The sequence below is a fragment of the Heliconius melpomene genome, chromosome 18 (genome assembly GCF_056956725.1).
Source record: "Heliconius melpomene rosina isolate 202511_hmr_F chromosome 18, ASM5695672v1, whole genome shotgun sequence".
In the NCBI taxonomy this organism is placed as follows: domain Eukaryota; kingdom Metazoa; phylum Arthropoda; class Insecta; order Lepidoptera; family Nymphalidae; genus Heliconius; species Heliconius melpomene.
The window spans coordinates 3,179,486-3,203,443 of record NC_140406.1 but is presented as its reverse complement, the minus strand read 5'-3'; the positions used below and the strand labels follow the sequence as shown (position 1 = coordinate 3,203,443).

At 29.9% G+C, this 23,958-nt stretch overlaps 1 protein-coding gene across 1 annotated transcript in view; it reads left to right on the top strand.

The window, feature by feature from the left end:
• The window catches only part of LOC146529199 (monocarboxylate transporter 14), a 29,459-nt gene extending 5,550 nt beyond the window's left edge, over nt 1-23,909 (top strand). Inside the window, exons 2-9 of the mRNA XM_085202211.1 lie at nt 6,794-6,915; nt 8,998-9,123; nt 17,051-17,139; nt 17,430-17,545; nt 17,952-18,137; nt 18,686-19,693; nt 21,001-21,126; nt 21,485-23,909. Of these exons, the coding sequence (XP_085058337.1) occupies nt 6,802-6,915; nt 8,998-9,123; nt 17,051-17,139; nt 17,430-17,545; nt 17,952-18,137; nt 18,686-19,693; nt 21,001-21,126; nt 21,485-21,636 (1,917 nt within the window). The 5' untranslated portion in view covers nt 6,794-6,801 and the 3' untranslated portion in view covers nt 21,637-23,909. The remainder of the gene's footprint in view (nt 1-6,793; nt 6,916-8,997; nt 9,124-17,050; nt 17,140-17,429; nt 17,546-17,951; nt 18,138-18,685; nt 19,694-21,000; nt 21,127-21,484) is intronic.
• The last annotated feature ends 49 nt before the right edge of the window (nt 23,910-23,958 follow it).

Below are 23,958 nucleotides of genomic sequence, written 5' to 3'. Positions count from 1 at the left end.
CTTATAAAACTTTATTTAAAAGAATTATAAAACATTGTCTTTTTTTGTTTTTCATATTTAGAAGGCACCTTTATTATTATTATCTGTTATTTTAATCCTGTTAAAGCGATTATAATGTATTTTTTATTTACCTATATTTTTTATTTGAAAAAAAAAACATCAAATATCTTGCAAAGTTTAAATAAGTTTTTTTTATTCATTAACCGTAATTCAGTTCTCTGCATATTTCAATATATCTGGATATTATAATTATAAATATTTATTCCTAAAAGAATTTTAAATTCAAAATCACCACGTGCGGACGATATCTCTTTTATATTCTTTAATTTATAAATTCAAAATTATGAAAAAGATGAATTAATAACTCTTGATCTATACAAGAGTGTAGACTGCCACATACACCTTGTTCTAATTCTTAATCTAATTTATGTCATTCATGTCTATTTAAATATATAAATTACAGCTGTTAGAGCAATTAAGTACCTAAGCATTTTAATTGAAGCGATAATTTAGAAACACGCTATTACGAGTATAAGTCGTGTTTTCTTTTCTTCAATTATATTTTTCTAAGTTTTAAACTTATTGTTTTTCGTCTATAATCAAAGTAAAAATATTGAATAATATTTCATAATATTATATTTAACTAAATTTTGTTTATAAGGCCACCTCTCTATGACTTGCACAATATGAAGCAAATTCCTGATTTATAAAACCTGAACTTGTTATACAAGTGTTCAAATGACATAGAACTTGAAAATTTACATAAGGTTATAATGTGATATAAACATAATATTTTTTGCATAATTACCACAGTTACAATTTTGCTATCATACCTTTAGGTCATAGTTCGTTTACAGAACCTATTTTATAGTAAAAGTTTAATCTTATGACAATAAATAACTATTAAATGTTAATTTATGAATATGTAAGTAATTTTAAACTAATATTTATAGAATAATCTATAAGCTGTTGTCATTGCTACGTACTGTAGTCTAGTTATCATTTGTATTGATTTTTTCTGGTGCAATGAAAAGATGAATAAAATAACCTTTATAAGTTAACAAGCAAAATTTAGTATAACTTTAGTAAGCCAAACATTGATAAATTTGTTTATATAAATATTATTATTTATTCCCAATATAAATAACAAAACTTTTAAACGAAATTTCCATATAATAAATATTTTCTTATACAACATTCCTGGATATTGATAAACTTTCTTAGAGTTCATATTATTTCAGCTGTGAACAAGTGTTTAATATCGGATTGTTTATTTTTAAGTTTAAAGTTCAAATGATATTGTAAGTAAATGGCGCCATGAGAGAGTGCGAATGAGCTTTGGAGAGAACAATAAGAGTCATCACGTAATCTCAAGATGAGTTTACTGTCACAAAAGCAGTATCCCATTAAAAATATTAAAAGCTGTCCTATAATGATGTATCCAGATGAACAAATGTATATAACGAAATCAGATTTAAATTTTAAAGGATTTAGCCAGGAATTCGACGGTATGTATATTTCATTAACGCAACAAAAATAATGCAAGAAACTTAAATAATATTGAAATGAAAAATAATCGTTAAATTTATTCAATTGTTACAAGTACAACGGCAAAAGAGGATAATTATTAAAAATTATTTATAGTATAGAAATACTGTGATAAATATTTTGTCCAACAGGTAAACTAAGTACTCTTTGTTATGTCATTTAGTTTGTCACTCTAAAAGATATGAACACCAATTATTTAAAAAAACAAAATTTTAACAAAATGTGTATGACTAAATTTATCTGCTACATGTGCTAGGAATCTCAAATTTTGCATAGGAATTATTTATAGGTCGTAGGTGCTCGCTAAGACGGGAACTTACAATATTAGACTCTTAAGGGGTTGTTTTTGTCGTTGAAAGTTTGTATGAAACTTCGTTACTACAAATGCTAGGAGTCTCAAATTTTGCATGGCCGTCACTTATAGGACGTACTCATGGAGACAGAAATTAATAATAACGTAGTTTACGCTGGCGAAGCCGCGGGCGGGCCGCTAGTATATTATATACGAAGTATACATAAGAAATAAAGACAATATTATAATATAGTATAGTAAAGTCATCACAAAATATTTAATTTTATTCTGTATTCCAATCTTTCGCGTCCATATTTTAAAGTAGCGAAAACCCACAAAAATTATACTAGTCATATAATTTATGATTGAGCAATAAATTGAACGATGTCTTGCAAATTTGTGTAAATTTCCAACGAAAATGTACATTTTCTTTATTTCATTGTTAATTTTTAATAATCGATGTAGAAACTAAAAAGTGTTAGCTGTATAATAATTACAAACTATTTCTATTGAATTTCGTACAAATATGATTGAGATATATTTATTTTATATTACTTCAGGAAATTATTGATTGTCTATATAATCTATATATTATAATATAAATATAAGACTTATACGTTGGTTGACGACGATGATAAAGTAATTAGTTTGCGGCAAAGAAGTTTTCATGAAAGCAATGTCAACACTGTATACGCAGTAGTGGGCGAGGTCAGTGACAATAATTCTTACTTGCTATGTTATTATTATTAGTTAATATTATAATCTGTTCATTCAAGTCTATTACATTTTATAGAGGGTTCTTGCAACTTGAAATCTTTAATTTATATTAATTTTTAATAGTAATTTGTCAAATTAAATGTTACGTTGAGTTTTTACCCAACTAATAGGATTTGTTTGTGCTAAAAATAAGGATACTTTACATTCAGTCTCCCTGAGTGACCGTGCAAAATTAATAAAGATAATAAAATTCTCTTAATTAAAAAAATATTGTAATGTCACATTAAGATGATATATGAGAATATTATAATTATTTATCAATTGTTCGTATTTCCAAGAACTAGGTTCTTTTAGTGTTAATGGTTTTATTTTCTGCATATCATCATATCTTCCTCATGTGTTTGACCTGTTGATAACACTTGTTGAGAGTCGAGTAAACACCCCCTTGTGCATGTAGATTTATTAAATAATAATAATTAAACAGGCGGTAATTATACGTATCTGCGTAATAACATTTATTCAGCTAATAACGAGGAAGAAAACATTAACTACTAACGCTAGCGGTCAAACGTCAAAAGCGGCTTCGCCGGCTCAAAGTTGTTGTTATAGGTACTATAGCTTAATTCAAAATTGTTACACATTTTTTTGTCTATGTGTTATATTCATGTCTAAGCTATATATATATATATATATATATATATATATATATATATATAGAGTATCATTTCAATTGTTCAGTAGACTTATCGTGAAAGGGGAACAAACATCCATCCTCACATTTATAAAATTAAGGAGGGTTATGTAGAATGTAGAATGATAAATATAATTGACAGAAAAGAAAAATAGAAAGAAAAGTAAGCTACTTACGTTACTTATTGCATATTTAAATTATCTGAATACATTTAAATTATATTTGCGCCCCAAAATGTGTTTATAAACTTATAACAATATTTTGTTATTAACTACACTATTTTTTTATTAAATATTTTATAAAACTATAAGGCCTCAAGTAGGAATCCAACCCACCATCTATCGCATTTATATTCTTCTCTATTCCCTGCGTTGCGACTGGCGTCATTCAGAATTCCAAAGATCAAATAATATATGACGCTTTTGTTTTCGCTAAAAGCAAATAAAAATTAGTTAGTTCATTGTTTAGTGAGCAAATGCGTCAAAAGTAAGACCAGCTATCTATTGTAGAGTTGACGCAATATCGTCGATAATTTTTGTACATACATACATATGTATTTACATAAGTAAGTGATTTTGTCTTGTTCCAAACGTAAAATATTTTATTATTATAATAATTATGATGTCTTTATGATTTATTAGATTCAATATGCTTTTATTGTTATGTTTTTATCATATTAATAAAAATATTATATTATAAATATCCACTTGCCAAAGCTGAGTTAATCCAAACTTGTAATTATCTGAAACGTGAATGAAATCCCGCACACTGTAGGATAGGCAGAGGGAATTCGAACTTCTTTGTTTCTTCATTCTGCATTGGTGCGAGAGCAAAGAAAAGAAAATGTTAACAAATAATCATTCATTCACTCGAATGGGTATCGAACCCACAATCGTCACGTTACAGTCACACCTTCATACCAATAAAAATATATAAAAATATAAAAATGTATAAATTACAATAAAGCTATCGGAGCTTTATTGTAATATTTGGGGGTAGCCAATATTAAATTTGATATGTTATCTACGAAGTTATCGCTTTTCTTATCTGAAGTTGACGCAATCGTACCAACTCGCAACATTACACCCAACTAACTATATGAATACATTATATATGTTTCATCGTAATTTATAAAAGTTGGAAATAATTTTCGTTCACTTATATTTTTCACTTTATTTAAAAAAAAACATCACTTTAATGTAATAATTTTCCATTTGAAACAAACAAGAGCAACAAAGTAGATTATTTATTACGGAATGTTAAGTAAAAGCAAGAATAAGTACAAGGTATTGTCTTTTCTAGGAAACCACTTAACCTTAGAACAGTTACGATAGTCGACTACAAATAAATTACAATTTGTTAGCAGCCCGCATTAAGATGAAATGTAGAGCTACGTTTGTCTAAATATGAGAGGCATTTTCAACTTTCTTTAATTTATTTTATAATAATTGAATAAATACACATTTTTGATAAATTATTAAGAGGAGAACTGCTAAGGTCAGTCGTGGCGCAGAGGTACAAAGTGTGACTGTAAACGTGACTGGTTGTGGGTTCAATCCCCATAAGAGGAAATTAAATTTATTAAAATTTATATTATTTCCTTGCACTGATAAAGCGCGATCTTAACTTCCGCCACTCAGCACGCCATAGCTCAAGTGAACGGAGTGTCTCAACACTAGGCTTCGCCTGCTTAAAACGCCCTCTGTCCACGTTGCTGTGTGCGGGATACAGCGTGAAGCTGTTGTTTTTTTAACTTTTAATTAAATAAATACACATTTTTGCCAAAACATTAAATATAGGAGTGAAAATTGTTAAAAAACTTGATTTTTTTGTGATAGAATATTCGTTCAGTATATGAGCGCAGTGCGAGGTCACCGCAGCCGCAGTATGCGTTATCGCTCTCGAACACAATATTATTTGTGATTTACACTCGTGTCTGCGGGTGCGCGCCGGACGAGCGACGACCCGTTTGACATTCCTAATATAACAATATTTAGGTATAACTAATTTAAGTTAAAATAAAATAAATAATTTTAAATAAGCTACAGGCTTATAGCTAATAGCTATATATGTAGTTCGAACAACCTGCGCAAACTCCAATGTGGCTCAATTTAGCGATGAACTGTACAAGCCGGTTATAGGTTCACATTCTTATAAGAGTATTACTTTCTAATATAAAAGATACGCCAATTAAAGATATTAAAAAGATTAAATGCTCTAAATATTTTCATATTACAACGTCACGTGAGCTTATCGTTAGTGCAATGTTAAGGTCCAGTAAATCACCGTTTAATTATTTATTAACACTTTTATCTAAAGGTCATACAGCTGTTACATTATCTGCTCTCGTTTTTATTTGAAAAGATATTTTTCCATTACGAAATAATAAACTTTTGTAAATCATTTGTTAAATATATGTACTTATACGTATATTATAATTGCTTTTTTTTTCAAGACTTGTACAAAAGAATAGTTTCTTTGAAAATCTTATGATATTTTAATAATAGCTAAAATTTTCCATAATCGTAGCAGGTCATTATTTATATCACTATGATAACAGAATATTTCATATTATAATTTTGAAAAACAATAAAATTTTACATAACAAAAAAATTAAGACTAAGCGACGCAATAAATCCGGTTTCAGGCGGTTTGTCTCACTTTTCAATTATAATGAATTATTTGTCCATGAGAAAAGTTACCATTAACGTCATAATGTGAGTTAACTTCTTACAATGTAAGTTTAGATTTTTATTTATACAACTGATATATTTACACGTGTCTTTAAATCTTCATACAAGAATTAGTAGACCAAATGTATAAGAAAATATTAAAAACGAATTTAGTATATTAATTTTCCAATAATTTTAAGATTTACGTAAACGAACTCTTGAGTGTGCCTATACTACGCTAATCATCCCAAAAAATCAAAATTGTCGTTACAATATTGTGCTACAAATTAAAATATTAACTAATTGTACGTAACTATAATAAACGTTGAGAGTTTTAATATTATTTCATAGAATTTAGTTCTATATCTCTAGGTATACAAATTAGTGATGTTAGTATATGATTCTAAAATAGAGAAGGCAGTTATCTAAAGTTGTATATTTATCATAAATAAATAATTTATAATGTCGCTCGAACCTTCTAGAAACTAACTTAAAATAATGCGTATTAGATGATTAAGAATACTATTATAATGATAGAGCTCAAGAACATTGAACTCTATCATTATAATAGTATTCTTCATTATCATTCTTTGTATAATAAACCAATTACGATAGGCTATTAAACATAGTTACATATATTATGAGAAATACGTATGTAATTGTCAGGTAGTTATATAAATACTTAAATCATTAAGACTAAATGATAATATTATATTTTTTAATATACACAGTTAACAACAAAGTTAAGTTATATAATAATAAAATTATATAATATAGGAAATATCAGAAATATTTATATCGAAAAACTGGTTACTGAAAAAATATATGTTTATAAGTATTTTATAGTATTTAAAATAGTATTTGTAATAACAGGATTGACCATGGTACAGCGAGTAGCTACGGACGAGCGTCCGTTCGAATCGCCATCGTCTGAAGAGAGCGGCTTAGGACGAAGCGACTCACCCAGCGATGACTCGGAACCAGAAGCAGCATTGGTAAGTATTCAAAATCGATATGTTACAAAAGTTTTAAAGTTATCTTGAGATTTTTCATACTTATTTTTAAATAAACTTAAAAAATACCATTAAAATTTAATTTCATGAATATAATAATTCTATAACATATCTGTGACGCATAATTTAAGAAAAAAATGATATTTGGGTATCTGGCACATTATAAATATCTTTTCGAAAAAGAAAACATCGTACTGTCACTTAAAATGAAACATCATAGAAAATAAATCGTGACCAACCATTTTATATCAAAATTAGAAAATGAGGCTAAGCAATATGCCTCTGTTAACTTCTTATAGGCTATGCCGTTTTGGCCGTATATAAATACAGTAACAGTCCTAATAGTTAGCTATCACATTTACGTAGTTCTTTCAAACTTTGAAAAAGTCAAGCCAAGGAAATCTAAATGTGAAAAAGCTGTTAGAATACAAACAGACGCTGTAGAGAAAAAATCTGAATGTATAGAAACATGTAGCTGTCCTGAATAGAAGTAATGATTTTCTATATTAAAAACAAACATAATATGCTCGATTAAAATATATATCATTAAGAAGAAGCCCAGCATATATCATGACATATACCATGACCTCTGTGAATGATAATTTAAAGAGAAAAAGGAAATTACGTAAAATTGCTGAGAAAGTGATAAATGCTTTCCTTTTCGCAACAATGTCGATAGCAATTGCTGAAATTGGTATGACTTTACTTCTTCTTATCCTTTGAGAAAATTGAACACAATACAAAATGGCTTTATTAAACATTTGGCGAAGAAAAAAGCAAATTATGAAAAGAGCTCTATCGGTCACAGCCGATTTTTTTATATGGTTCGGACTTATTTTTGGCATTTATTTTATAATAACAATTTGAAGAATGATTTTATGCAACAGTTTTATAGTAAAGAGAAAAAGAAATAAAATTATTATGTTTATTTAACACGTCTACATGAATTTGTTAATTTTGTTAACAATATCTAAATAAAGAAATATTAACGTAACTTTTATTTTATTAAATTATTGACGGCGAAGCGTGAGTGATGTTTGGATTAAATCTTTTGAAGAGAATACTTAGTTATATTTAAATTTGGTTTCATTTCTCCGCTCTGATAAGAGAAACACATAATTCAAACAAAGTGAAGAAATAGGTTCTATAGGATAAAATGTCTACAAAAAACCTTACAACATAAAAATTACTCTTATAATATTAGGTAATATAAGTTGATTGGCTTTAATACTTGGTAACAGGGTAAGTCAATATCTATATTGTCAATGCCAGCCACAGGCTTTATATTGCGAAAGTAATTGTTTTTATTACAAAGATATCCAAAAACATAAGAGCGTGTAAAAATATTTTGATTTAAATAATTTTCTTTAGAATTATTAGAAAAATATATACTCGTATATTAAACGATTTACTTAGTAAATTAAATAACTACTTACGTCGTCCAAGCATGCCCAATTATTTGTAAGTTATGTTTATTTGAATTTAAAAAAACTGTTACGACGAATAAACGAATAATGAGATAAGTATGAACTATTCATACTTTATAGTGTCTGTATAATGTAATAATAGTAATTTGTAATGTTCAATTGTAATTTCTCTGGTCTTTTATAAAACTCCATATTAAAATTTACATATAAAATTTCATTAGTTTTTTTATTTAGAAAAACTCTTTAAAAAAATAACTACTGTGAAGTTAAAATTAACACAATTAAAAAAATCGTTATTTTTTGCTTGCGATTATATAATAACGTAATTGAGTTTACGATAATCATAAAAAGTTAATTTACACGCTTGTTAGGAGAATAAAATGCAATCAACATTTGACAACTAAAAAATGTGCTTAAAAGACTTTTATCTGTTCCTGGAAATAAAGAAAAAAACGAAAAGTTCCAATGCAAGGCGAAGTGACAATTGTTGTAGGATATTATACATTTAGAAATATCATTTAGAATCACTTCAGTATTTTTATGGTATCTACAAGTCTAATTCTAACTCTTCACTTTTATACAATGTTTTTTATATATTTTTAATAAGATATTAATTTTTATCATTTTTTTTGTTTAGGTGGTTCCACCAGATGGTGGCTGGGGATGGGTGGTTGTAGCTGCCTCTTTTATGTGTAATTTTGTTGTTGATGGCATAATATTCTCGGGAGGATCTCTACTGAAGCCGATACAAGAGGAATTCAATGTAAGTAACTTTTTCCTTTTTTACAAACCTGTAATTCGGCGTAAGACTTATCGATTATAAAATCTAAGTTATAAATTATTACTTATATTACGTCGCAGGTACATGATGGCTATTGCATATATAAACAAGAATTTATTATATATTTTGTCTGAATCCGCTTCATGTATAAAACTTTGAAGCATGTGTCGAATATAGACTAATAAATATTTAGATTGGAAATATTTTTATGAGAATATGAAACGATTTTCTAAGATAAAAGATACCTAGAGACAGACGCGAATTTTAATAACTCGTGCGGTCACGTCCGCGCTCTCGCGTCACAACCGTGCCCCCGACCTTAAACGATAAATGAGATAGATTTTTTTATTTACACTGGACGAATATTATCAAAAAATAGTATTCTATTGAATTTCCGGTTGAAATATTTTGAAAACGCTAAAAAATAAATCTTGAATATAAATATTCAGAATTTGACTCTATTTAGTATAGGAAATAGGAACTGTTCGCTTCTGTTAATAAAAAAATTCATATGTAATATGTGCAAAATGTATTATTGTTTTTCGTAGATTACAACTTTTTCAATAAATAAAATAAAATATATCAAAAATAGATTGTTATTTAAAAAGATTTTATAAAAAATTAACAGGTTTAACAACAAATATTCGAAGAAAATAATAATCATTTTTAGTTCCATATATTTAAATAATTAAGGCTTATCATTTAAGTATATTAGGACAAATAAAGAAAACCCGTTTGTTCACTAAAACAAGCCTCTTAAAACTGGCTTTAAAGGTCATTGCGTATTTAACATTAGGTTTTTTTTATTTATTTAATAACGTTATTGTATTCTATTTATTTGAGGTAACAGATCTTCCAAATAATATTGACATTTGTCCAAAATTATAATAAAAGTAGGTCATAATGGGAACGACTCTTAATTATCGGACGTTTGTAAATTGAAAGATGACATACGAGTATATACACAAATATTTTCATGTCTCGGTCGTTGTCTTACTTATTTTACCTAAATAACATTATTAATATTAACTAAAGATATAATAAAAAATCTTTAAAAAAAAGAAGTTTACATGCATTTCATACTGAATATTTTTAAATGTGTGCTAAAGATGTATAAATGAACCTTAATTAATTTTCTCTTTAAAATTTTTTTTTTCCTCAAGTTAAATTTAAAACAAATTAAAACAATATTTAGGCGTATTTATATAAAAAAACGTGAAGTACAGTGCGTATTGCGCATCTTATGTTTTTCTGATGATAAGAAAATTAAGAATTAACGTAATGAATGTGACCTTGTTCAAATCTAGTTGAGTGAAACAAAAAAGGATTGAAAAGAATAAATAAATTGAACTAAGTTTGATTACCGACCGTCGTAACAATGACTGCTATTACCATAACGTTAAGGCCAAGGCCTCGACGCCGGCGCTACATACTACGTAGATACCTATTCATGATCAATTTTGATATTTCTTACGTAATAACTAAATAATGGTATCGAATATTAGGGCGCCATGATTTTGATAACATTTATTTTAAAATAACAAAAAAAATAAAATTACTCAAAAATTGATAATTAAATGTCAGGGTTTATTTACTTGAAGTGGCTCGAGATTGTCAATTGATAAATTAATATAAACTGTTGTACCGGTTATATATTCGATTTAAGTACATTTAATAAATTAAAACAAATATATTAAAGAAAATTATAATAGTTTCCTATATAACTTTATGCAGGAAGGCTAGCTATATGTAACAAATATCAGAATAAATAATTTGTTATTGAATATCTTTACAAGCTGTCTGCTGCCAATGAATCTGTAATCCATCGTCATGTGTCTACTGTACTATGTACTCTTAACCTAGTTTGTTTTTGCATATGAATGTCATAAAAGTTCTTGACATAAATAAGAAAAAGAAGATAATTATTATTTAAAAATATTAATATCTATTGAAAAATATCACTTTTTCCTCTTCTTATCAACTTAACATTTTTAAGATTCTACTTTTACAAAACCCCACCATTGACGTCAAAGTAGAGGTACGGTGCCCACTTAATTATACAATTTACGCCTCAGCGCCACGCCGCCGTGCTTAATGCGTGGAAATATCCCGCGACCGCTGGCTTAGGTCTGTCCCTGATATAATATAGCTTACCAAGAAATGAAAGTAAATTAATACTTTGTAATGCAAGAGTTACTTTTCCATCATTAAAAAACATATACTCGTAACTAGTTAAAAAATTACTATGTAATTGTCATTAGTTGAAATCGCCAGAAAAAAAAAAACTTAAATCTGTCATGGTTTTTACAAAGTTAAGTTTACAAACAAATTTAATATAGACTTCAAAAAGGAGAGCATAATGCAGCAAAAAGGGAGAAAATAATAATTGTGTTATCGGATAACTAAACCATTAATATAAATGGATTTTGATGATTATTACTTAAAGATCTGGAAAAATATTATTAAATAATTTAAGTGTCACATTTGGTTAAAAGTGAAGTCTTCGATTGGCGAAAGTGCAGCTACCAGGGTACATTACAGAACAAAGTAACATACCATCAGAGGGCAACGCACCGCCGGCCTCGAGACGCCATTCTTGCATTTTTGATATGTATCAATACAAGGGGTTTTTTATAAACAACATGAGTTAATAACTTGTTACATTCTTATTAATAATTCGTATGTGCATTTTTAATATGAATTCTAATATTGTAATTTATGATAGCTAAAAATATTACATACTAACTTTTATACGTTTTCATCAGACATCACACACAAAATCGTGTTAGGTACCTACCATCAGGGCTTTCCATCTTCGATGATGGCGTAGTTTAAGTATGAAAACAATAATTTGAGAATTTCGAAGTACTGTTCCGAAGAACCATATCGTTAGTACGGTAAAATCAGATTCTCAGTCTACATTATAAACAATAGTGTTCAAACAATAACTTTCTTACTAACAATATATATATCCATTTATTTTGTTAGCTGCCAAGTTATTTCAAGTAAATGCGTCGTCGCGACGACAATCATTATTTTATCATTGAAAAGATGAATATACTTAGTTATTGAATGTAAATGTACGTCACTTTAATTAATATGTATACTTTTACATACAATAGTAGCTTGTTATAATATTAATGTAGGTATAAGTTTTTAGGTGTGACACAGTTGACTGCTTTGACCTTTTCACTAAAAGAAATTCATTGTACAATATAAACGCATTTACATTAATCATTCGTCTACAAATACGTTATAGCTTGAACACTTGCCAAGTGTTAACAAAAATTGTTTCAAAGACAGTGTGGGACGATCGTTTCGTAATCCATGTTCTATATCAGTAACGTTTTCCAAGCAAAATAATCCAACTAGAATAGATTGTACGAATCTTTATAAATAATTTAATATATATAGATATGTATATACATTCATATATAAATACATAATGTATATATAATTGAGCTTATGACATTCTACAAGTAGTAATGGCAAGTAATCAATGACAATGTAAACAGATAAACTACCTACGTAGAGTCGCAGGCGTAATAAGCAGCGTACTACCGTAAATATGTTTGTTTTGAAGCAAAATATTATGAACTAGCGACCCCCTTGCGGCTTCGCCCGCTTTTACTACTGGATTATTCATATAATGTATGTTTGCAAAGCACTTAAGATAATGTGAAAATTAATTAAACTCTATTGCAAGCCGCATTTTCGTAGTTTCAATAAGGATTTTCCAATTGTTTTACTCGGCAAGGATTTTTTAGTAGGTACCGTAATTTTAAATCTGTGCTACTAATCTTTTCAAGTACTTATTAAAATATATTTAAATGACTATTTTTAGATAGTTAAATGACTATTTTTAAACGGAAGAAATTATAAACAAAAACCTACCTACTAATAACTACTACAAAAAATATGAAACCAAATATATCGCGCTGAAATAATACATTCAACTCCGATTATCCAATACGTGCAAACGCATCTAAATCTTCGTTGCTATAAAGGCAGGCGGGTTTTTTTTTTCGAGCTTGTGGTTAATGCTTAAGAGGGTATTCTGTCCCTGGTGAAAAGCAAGCACTACGTGGCTGCCTGTGAGGAAAATTAAATAGAATGCATTGGCCCGGAATCGAACCCGGGCTGCCCGCGTGGCAGGCGGGCTTTCTACCACTGAACCACCGATGACTGCTCATGACGCGCTTGTATAACCAAAACGTCGCGGGGCGCGTTTCGCAGCAAGGATGTTTTGATATTGTAACAACTTCTAAAGTAATTATTAAAATGAAAAACAGTAAAAGACAGTTTTGATCTACATTAAATGGCCAACGTAACTAATATACTTATTTATATGCTGAGAGTAAGGGATAAGTAAAACTTGAGTCGGCACAGCTGATGAGTCAACGGCGTGATGTGTCAACAATTAAATGCGTTTTTCTCTAAAACTATTCGCAATTTCGAAATAGTGTAAACAGCAAATTATATCTTCGTTTAACGTAGAAAATTATTAAAGTATTTTAAAGGATAAGGATTAATACCATTATGGAAAAATATCCCTCACAATAAAAAATATATTGAAATTACTATTTTTAGACAGAAATATGATCACTACACGTTATTCTTAAAAGATAAAAATATGCTCTCGCGAACTTTTTTGTAGATCTTATTAAGAGGAACAATACTCCAGTACATTTTTTTCATGTAGTACTTACCATTAAAGCAGCGCATGCGCGAAAGTGTCTCAACGGGTAGGACTTTATACACATTTATCGTATTTATGTTAATTTACATAAGAATGTACAACTAATAAACTATATATAAACCTTCCCTGAGAAATACTCGACCTAATGGTAAAAACCGCATAAAAATCCGTTCGGTGGTTTAGAAGAAGAAGAGTTAGAAAGTTCAGACAGACACGAAAAGCGACTTTGTTTTATAAGATATAGGATAGGATAGGATAATACATTAATATTATATGTCATCTAAGAAAAACACAATAAATATAATTTAAAAAACTATTAACAAGGTTTTCTTACAGTGCCTTTGCTCGTTGGTATTGGTTGTTTGCTCAGATGTAATGTTATCACATTAAGTTAAGTTAATAATCAATCAAAAGAATATAAGTGTAATAATTGTACAGGTATAGGAAGCTTAAAAATAATCTTTATACAAAAAGATCTGTGTAAGGTAAAGTAGGGTACTTTTAATTTTTTTTATTCATTTAAAATTGTTTTTTTTTTAATCCCGGCTAGGAAAATTCTTCACATTTAAAATAATAAAATATTTATTCATTATCCCTTTGATTCCGTTTATCGCCATCACAGCATGAATGCTATAAGGGCCTTGCTTCAATGCAGTTACTACCTAAGGTCGTGCCGTTATACCAACAGCCAACCGTTGGTCTAGCTACCGTGCATCATTACTAAAGTAAATATCTTAATAGAACCGGCATATTTTAAGTCTTATTATTATTATTAGGAGGGAACCTGGGAACCTAATGTTAAACCACTCCATTAAGATACGTTCATTCCCTACTACTATAAATGTAGCGGAACTTAACGCTGCGCTTTGCCTTGTCACTAGAACGACGAAATGAAAATATTAAATATTTCATTTCCACGAGAAGGAATCGAATCCACAACAGTTTACAAACGCACGTTTGTGCACCTGCGCCATTACTGGTCTTATTATTATTATGTAAACGTCTATAAGACATACATATAATAGTACGGAATTATTAATTTCGCTTTATACATAATTTATATCGGTCCCCCAGCTATTAGTAGTAACTAGTATCAGGAAATAAAACACACTTTCCCGCGGACACAGCTGTAGGTGGTTATCGTGAGTGAATGAAACATGAGTGTGTCTAGACGCCTAGTTTGTTATTACGATGCACGCGCGTTACTTCTCTTCAATTTACATTATTTCTTTTATTTATGTAAATTTTATATTTTGTACTATATGATAAATAAATTAATATATCAGCTTTAACAAGAGAGTGATTGTATATATTATACATATAATCACTACAAAAATCACTTCAAAATGTTATATATTTATATAAATATAGGTTTACTGGTATATTGCATGAGCCCGGTACACGCGTAGTGAATCTATGGAATGCCTAATTTCTTCCATTAGGCTACACCTCATAAATTAAATAATGACTGTATCTAGATTTTGCTAATATTCTATTTATGTATAAATAATATGTAAGTATATAATATATAAATTAAAGAATGTACATATGTTACAGTGTCTAATATTCTTAGTATAAACATTCGTAATAGCTGTACGTGTACGCGTTATAATCTGTTTAATAAATATACTTGTCTTATTTACATAAGTAAAGTGTAAATAATTTTAGGCGCAATGTCCTCCACCTACTTATTATTATAAGTATCGTCTTCTTCTATAAGTACCAGTATCAGTAAAAAATTTTAAAATAATTTAGAGTAATATAATAATAGCAACAGATTAAATAGTTTAATAGAATACTAACACTGAATAATAAAATACTGTTTTGTTTTTATATTTTACAAACACTTTTTTGCTCTTTAAGTTAAATTCGAAACAATTATATGGGAAAGGTCGATGAAGACCTAGTGAGTCATCACTTCGGCGAAAAGGGGTGTGCAGTAAATAAAATTTGCACCCTAATGCAACATTATGTTGAAAACAAAAAAATACGTGTATTATGAAAGTATAATTTCCGTTCCATTTGTGTTATAAGAAAAAATCGGTCTATGCCATTAAATTATGCCCCAATATAAAATATGTAACAACAAAAAAAATACTACAGTTATTTTTTTGCTGCGTACATATTTAACGTTAATTTCTTTAATTAATTAATTAAATAAAAAAATATCTAGTTCAATAACATCTTACATTTCAAGTGTCAATGTACCGTTTAGCGTACTTGACATCAACCGCTATGAGATATTTAAATCGATTGCTAATATCATTTTTGATATCTCGATTAAATGTAAAAATGCAACATGTGTAAACGGACCTGCCAGCTGCCGCTGTCACTGTCACTAATAAGGCCAATGGGTCAGTGAGAGAGCATCGAAAACGGAAATACGAATAATATGGGAAGTATTCGTATTTGTAGGTAGACTTCCACGTTGCACGATTAAAACGTATTATGTCTAGTCTAGATGCAAAATATATTATAATGAATGAGTCATTACTTCCTTGTTATTAATAAAACTATCATTTTAATGTACTAGGACACGTTTTTTTTTGATATTATGATTTTTTTTGTCGAATTTTACGAGTACTTCCTATAGAGTTCTCGGAACTTGTGTTCAAAGTTTTTCCTAAATAATTTTTGTTTATTTATTTTTATCTTAAGATACAAATATGTCCGTTTGCCTTTCACGTATCCTATTTTACAAGTTTTGTAAATATAAGCGCTCTAAGGATAGGGTTTGAACCGGAGGCATTGACTCATACGCCTTTTGTCTCATTTTTCCAATCCAAAAGAATTATATTATAAATAATTATAAATATAAAACCTTTTTATATACAAACAATAATAATTTTATATAACGGTATAATTGATATGATAAATATTATATAAAAAGTATTTATATTCTTAGTTAATTTAACTCATTTAGAACTGTGAACATGTGCACTCGCAACATGTTATTTCTTAACTCATTAACGCAAAGCCGTACGGATGTGGTTTCTAAGAGGAAGTTAAAATAACACAATTTGTACTGTAATTACCTCAAAAATTATACACATTTTTTTTTATTTTACTCATGAAACGTGTAAATAAATAACTTGATAGGTAATTATATTATTGAAAATAAATGACGTGATACCCACAATAAAAAATGTTAGTAAATTAATTATTAGGTATTTTCTTTATTTATTTTAATCGTCTATTTTTTTTATTTAGGCCAGTAGTGGACAAGTGGCCCCAGTGAACTCGTTGCTCGCAGGATTTTACCTCTTAGCGGGTCCCTTCGTCTCGGCGTTAGCTAACAAGTGAGTTTAAACTTTAATCTTATTTGTTTTTAATCCTTGCTTAACTCTTGTATTTTTCAAGTATTTAATCGTACTACGCTTTTCTAATAAAATTATAAGTATATTTTAATTAAATAACATTAAGTAGAGCCATTTTTATAATTTATTTGAAACATGAATGAATAAATTATAAAATTTTACCAACTGTTTTAATACTTTTAATGCATGTACAAATATAAATATGTTAATTGACTGTACACATATAGAACAGAGCTTTAAAAAGTAAAATAAATGTAAATCTCTTCTTTCAGATATGGTTTCCGGGTCGTAACAATTGTCGGCAGTTTAATATCGAGTGCAGCATTCGCCGTTTCATATTTCGCTACAAGTGTTGAATACCTTTATCTCGTTTATGGGATCGTGGGAGGTAGGTTTTCTTAGTTTATCTTTATCTATTTATGTTTTCCTTTTCCCCCGCCATTTTAAACTATTTCTTATCATAAAACCCAGCCACTATATAGTATTTCGTCAGAGTTAAATTTTCCTGTTATCGTTTTACTCGGTATAAGGATAAATTATTTATGTACTTATATGCTAAAGTGTAAATATTAATGAGGACCGTTTCAAAATCGTAATTTACCTGGTGAAGGTCTCCCTAATTTAACCAGCTTATTGCTTTACAATTAATTTTGGCCAATCATATCATGATCACTGAAAAATATAATCTATCTTAATATTATTAAGCATAAGGATTTTTGATTAAAGAAATGTTGATTAAATTTAATCTTAAAATTAAGTTAAGGATAGTAAAATGAACTTATTGTATAATACAGGTATAGGGTTCTGCATGATCTACATGCCGGCGGTGCTGACGGTGGGCTTCTACTTCGAGCGGTGGCGCGCGCTCGCGACCGGCCTGGCGCTGTGCGGCTCCGGCGTCGGCACCTTCGTGTTCGCGCCCCTCACCGACATGCTCATCAAGCAAGTGGGGTGGCGGGTCACCCTGGTCATACATGCGGGTTTGTTACTTTTATTTAATAGTGCTGTTCAGTTGATATTTTTGTAATTTATTTTAGCTTTGCTCTGTGTCTGTATCCTGCGTATACTAAGGTAAGCGAATCTAGTGTTACGACACTCCGCTCGCCACTTTCTAACCAATTTTCGTCACATTGCGTGTTGAGTAGCGAAATATGTTATGTCTTCTTACCAGAGAGAAAAAATGTAAATATACATAGGTATGATTCAATTATCTAATTTGAATTTTCTAATTGAGTACTAATCCCACAAATCCACAACTGTCGCATTCAGACGCTGTGTTGCGTTACGGTGCGTCAGGATGGCTTTTTTATATACTCTTATTATATAATAAGTACTTAATGATAATATTTAAAAAAATACATATTTTTTTGTACTTACAAATTATAATTCAATACAATTGAAAACCTTGATATTGAAATATGTAGAGTACAAGTTGTAGGTAATATAATAGGTATGTATATAAGCATTTTATATTATTTTTTCAAAACCAAATCGAATTATTTTTATAAGTAATATACATTTTTTGCAGGTTTCGTCCTTCTTTGCATTATATTTGGAGCAATGTTCAGGCCGATAGAGCCAGTGCGTGTAACATTAGCCGACGGACAAGAGGAAGAAGACGCGTCACGGAGACACGAGGAGGCTGTGGAGAAATTGAACTCCATGCTCAAATTACACAACAAGTTGGACTCAGGCATATCGATGCCACCAGAAATGAGATTTACGAACAAAGTGAGCCCCCACACGTGGGTGGGAGTACCCAATAATACAAGATACCCGACCGCTGAAGAAGTTTTCAAAGGAAGCAATTCACATTTGAGCAGACGATCCTCGGCAACCGCTACCACCATGAAGAACCAGAAACCATTCCATTTCATCGCCATACCCGTCGCCGAGAACGACGAACAAGAGGATTCAAATAGTAATAACGCTGAACCTCTAATTTCTGAGTCCGTTAAAGTGGTGACTAATAACAAATCGAGACGCTCTCATATTGATTTAGTAGCGCGGCCATTTTATAGGGACGACATTTTCTTTGGAGGTTCCTTAGCCAGATTACCCCAATACACTTCAAGGACATCGCTAGGATATCATTTACACGTTACCCATGTCCCAACCCAGGAAGAGAAACGCGAGGAAATTTCTGGTAAATGCAAACTATGTCCCGAAGCAGTGAAACGAGCCTTAGCGACCTTGTTGGATGTCAGTTTATTCAAATCTCCTACATTTGTGATCTTAGCACTCAGCGGTTTCTTTACGATGCTTGGATTCTTCGTACCGTTTATGTACGTGAAGGCGAGAGCCGACATGAATGGTGTCAGTGAAGCCAGCAGTCTAATGCTGGTGCCAGCGATAGCGGTTACCAATATAATCGGTCGTATTGCCTGTGGACTGTTCTCGTCGATGCCGAACGTCTCTCCTTTGTGGTTGAACAATATCGCCGTCTCCGCCGGAGGTATAGCGACCATGGTCAGCGGCCTCTACTACCACGACGCTTATCAGTTTACGTATTGCGGCATATTTGGATTGGCTATTGGTGAGTGTTTCCATGTTTATTAAATAATAAAAATAAATTTATAAGCATCACGTTGTATCCCGTGCAAAGCAGGGTAGGCAGAGGGAACCTAGTATTGAATTCTGTTCTTCATTTTGCGCCGAATTCTTTCATTGTAAATAATGAATGACAGATTAATTATATTAATATAGAGTTGTCCATTACCCGCTCGGTTTAAATAAAGCACTGGAAAATTAAGTATTGAATAATAGGTATCACCGGGTTCTTTATATTTACATATCTCAAAATTTATGTATATAAACTAAATTTGCATATATCTATATATATAAAAGGACTTGTCCTCACTGACTGAGGTAAGACGCACGCACAGCCTTAACCGCTGATGGTACAAACGTTAAATTTGGACAGATGTTTACTTTCGTAATCTGGACATCCACTAAGAAGGGATTTTGAAAAATTTTAAGCCTAAAGGGGCGAAATAGGGGTTGAAAGGTTGTATGGGAAAAAATTTAAATCTGCACCGATTTTTATAAAATTGTAAATTCAGACTCTTAAAAATATTTAATTGAACACGTGTTTCATAGTTTTCTAGAATTCTCCCGCTAAGGGTGCAAATAAGGGGTTGAAAGTTTGTATAGATTTTTTTTTAATCGGCACCTATTTTTATAAAATTTGAAATTCAGACTCTTAAAAGTATTTAATTAAACACATGTTTCATGGTTTTCTAGAATTCACCCCCTAAGGGTGCAAATAAGGGGTTGAAAGTTTTATGGAAAAATTCTTAAATCGCCACCGATTTTTATAAAATTTGATAGTTAGACTCTTAAAAATATTTAATTGAACAAGTGTTTCATGGTTTTCTAGAATTCACCCCCTAAGGGTGCAAATAAGGGGTTGAAAGTTTGTATGGAAAAATCTTTAAATCGCCACCGATTTTTATAAAATTTGAAATTTAGACTCTTAAAAATATTTCATCGAATACATGTTTCATGGGTTATTAGAATTCACCCCTTAATACGCAAGCAAAGCTGCGCGCGTCCGCTAGTTTAAGTATAAATGCTTACAAACCAGTCACATTTCTAATGTTTTTTTAAATATTTTTTGTGTTCGTTGTATTAAAATATTTTGCTTTTTTTTGACTTACAAACGTGATAATTATAGGCCCTACCTTATATTATGATAATAACAGTCTAAAATATGACATTATGAAAGATTTATGTAAATAAAAAGCCACAATACCACCTATTGTGGCTTTTTATATTCAATTAACATAAACATTATTTAAATGTTATTTTTCCATTTACGTAATATTATTTTATTATTTTTAGCGTGTTTCGCGTCTCTTCGTTCCATCCTCGTAGTGGAATACATTGGGTTAGAGCAGCTCACGAATTGCTTTGGATTGTTCTTGTTGTTCCAAGGCTTAGGAGCGCTATTGGGTGCACCTATTGCTGGTAAGGCATCAATGAAAATGCTACAAATTGAAATTGTATATTTTTATGTTTTTTTTAGCTATGTCCTGTATCCCGCACATAGCAGAGGGAACGTAGTGTCTTAACACTACGTCCCTCACAACGTTGGGTGCGTGTTTTTTTAAGATATTGAGTGCTGAGTGGCGGAACTGTGTTACCAGAGTAAGGAAATGGAAATAATTGATTCCTGCGAAAAGTAATCAGGTCAACGACCGTCGCTATTACAGCCAAGGAAGGCAATGTGTTTCAACATTACGTTTTTATTTGCATAATTGTATAGTTTACATATATAAGAAATTTAAAATATTTATAGATTTTTTAACTATTTATTCCTTTGCAGGTGCCCTTATGGATATAACGAAGAGTTTCGAAATTTCCTTCTGTGTATCCGGCGGTTTCCTTCTCTTCTCTGCTCTTATGTGCTATCCTGTAAATTACATCAGTAGGTGGGAAAAGTCAAGGAACAAACTAGCGTCATCACCCAGCGCGTAAAATAAATTTATATTTAGTATTTACCAATCTATGCGAAATTACTCTTGACACTAAGCTGACTTGCAATCTGACATTAACGTTATTTATGTCATTAGCATTAACATAAGTTGTATTTTATCTATGGTCCGTTTTAGGACGTTTCCATTGGTTTATTTAGTGTGTAAACCTTTATTTTCACTTGACACTGCCGTGTACTTTCCAGTTTTTAAATTATACAGTAAATACTTTACGCTGAGATTCTTGTATACTATAATTATTTGGATCTAAATATTTTACATAGGAAATTTACATCCTATAGATAAACGATCCCTTTACACGTAGTTATATAAAAATATATAAATTTGTACTTATTGTTGTACGTTTACATATTATATTCTGCGAGTCAAATGCTCTCTCAAATTTATTAAGATACGTGAGTATATTTTTATACACAAATATTGTACTTAAAACATCACATACTTGCCATATATTCTACAACACGCATAGTGTAAATGTGAATATTTCCAAATGAATCAATTTATTAAAATATAAACAGATATTTATATTCTATACTTAAATGAATTTGTTGCAATGGAATTGGTCAAATTGCAGGACTCAATATGTTTTTTGAGTCAAATGTGCATTTAAAATAGATTTAGTTATAATTGAAGTACAAAGACTCGAAATACTGAATGTGCAATTTTCATTATGAATTTAAAATTGTGCCTTTATGCAATTTAGTAGTCAATTCAAGTGGATATATAAAAAAATATTTAATATTTCTATCTCATTGTAAGTTCATCCATCAATAAAATGTTCACGTGGGAAGGAAATTAACGTTACAATACATTTGACGGTTACCGGAACCATACGAAATTGAACAACGTTTACACTCGCATTATTCTATAACATGCGTCACACTTTGTGCGCAAGCTCCACGTACCTACCTACATATTAAATTAAGCAAAACTTTTTAATATGAATATAGAAGCAAAATAAACATAACGTATATTTACAGTAAAATTAATATGTCAAATATGTATCAAACGTGAAATTTTACTTCATTTATGCATGCATTTCAATTCATCATTTATTCGTATTACAAAAAATAAGTAAGTGTAAACGGGGCTTGATGTTTATTTGACATTCAAACACTTTTCATATTAAAATACAATACAACTCAATTGTAACGACGTTTCCGTCATCGTGTGGTGCTACGTTAGGTGTCGGCCACATCTGCTCTTTCGATGACGAAATTTTATCTAATTGTTTATTAAATTTCGCCACGAACGCGGACGTGAACCCAGCATTAGCTGTATTATAATTTGTAAGAACGTACCTACATATATCTGATAAGAGGTACATAATTTTAGACTATTTTTATTATTACGCATGCGTGCAAAATGAGTGATTTTATTATATTATTATGTAATTTGTAGGTTAGATGTTATCAATGTTTGTGCCTTATTGTATGAAATGATACTTACTTATATTTTTTTAGATAAAAAATTAGGTTTCGACGACCAAAACCGCCGAAACTTGAATAAAGTTCCAAATACCCATTTTACAGCGTATTTATGTTAGTTTTGTTTATTGTAATCGATCATTAGATTAAGTAATATGACTGTGGCTGTGGTCTATGAGTGTATACAGATGAAAAATCATAGTTATGGCCGCAAATTGAAATTTTTAAATTATTTCTATGTCAACATTTACCGCATAAAACGTATGCCTATACAAAGTTATCTCTGATTTCACTAATACAGTTTGCTTCAAATTGTATTAAATTGTTTAATACATTAAACAAAACAAATAAACCTACTGTTATATTCTTTAAAAATATTGTACACCGCACCCAGTCTACAAAGAGCTTTACTAAAACAGTTCTGGTCATTTTGTATCCTCTTTGAGTATATTTGTATATATGGAAACTATTTTGGTGTATTTGTTGATATAGAAGGTAGAATAAATATTTTTTATGACTAAACCTAACTTACGAAAAACCCTCTGTTAGTAGAACCCACATATAAAATTTTAAATTCTCTACCCAGAAATTTTCCCAGAAACTATATGTTGTCTGTCAATTAATCAGTTATTAATAAAAGTTTTAGACTGAGGTTTTAGACTGAAAATTAATGCTGTGAACAAATATACGCCACAGTGCCAATATTAGATGTAACCTGCTTACTTTATTTTATTTATTTAAAAATTATAATGCAAGCAGGAATTATCTTCCAATAAAGTTTATTACGTCCGCAGCAAATTCGTATTAAATATAATACCTTTGTTGTTTATTTATGCAGTTTTATTATTCTCACTTTACCCAAAGACACACTTTTGCTT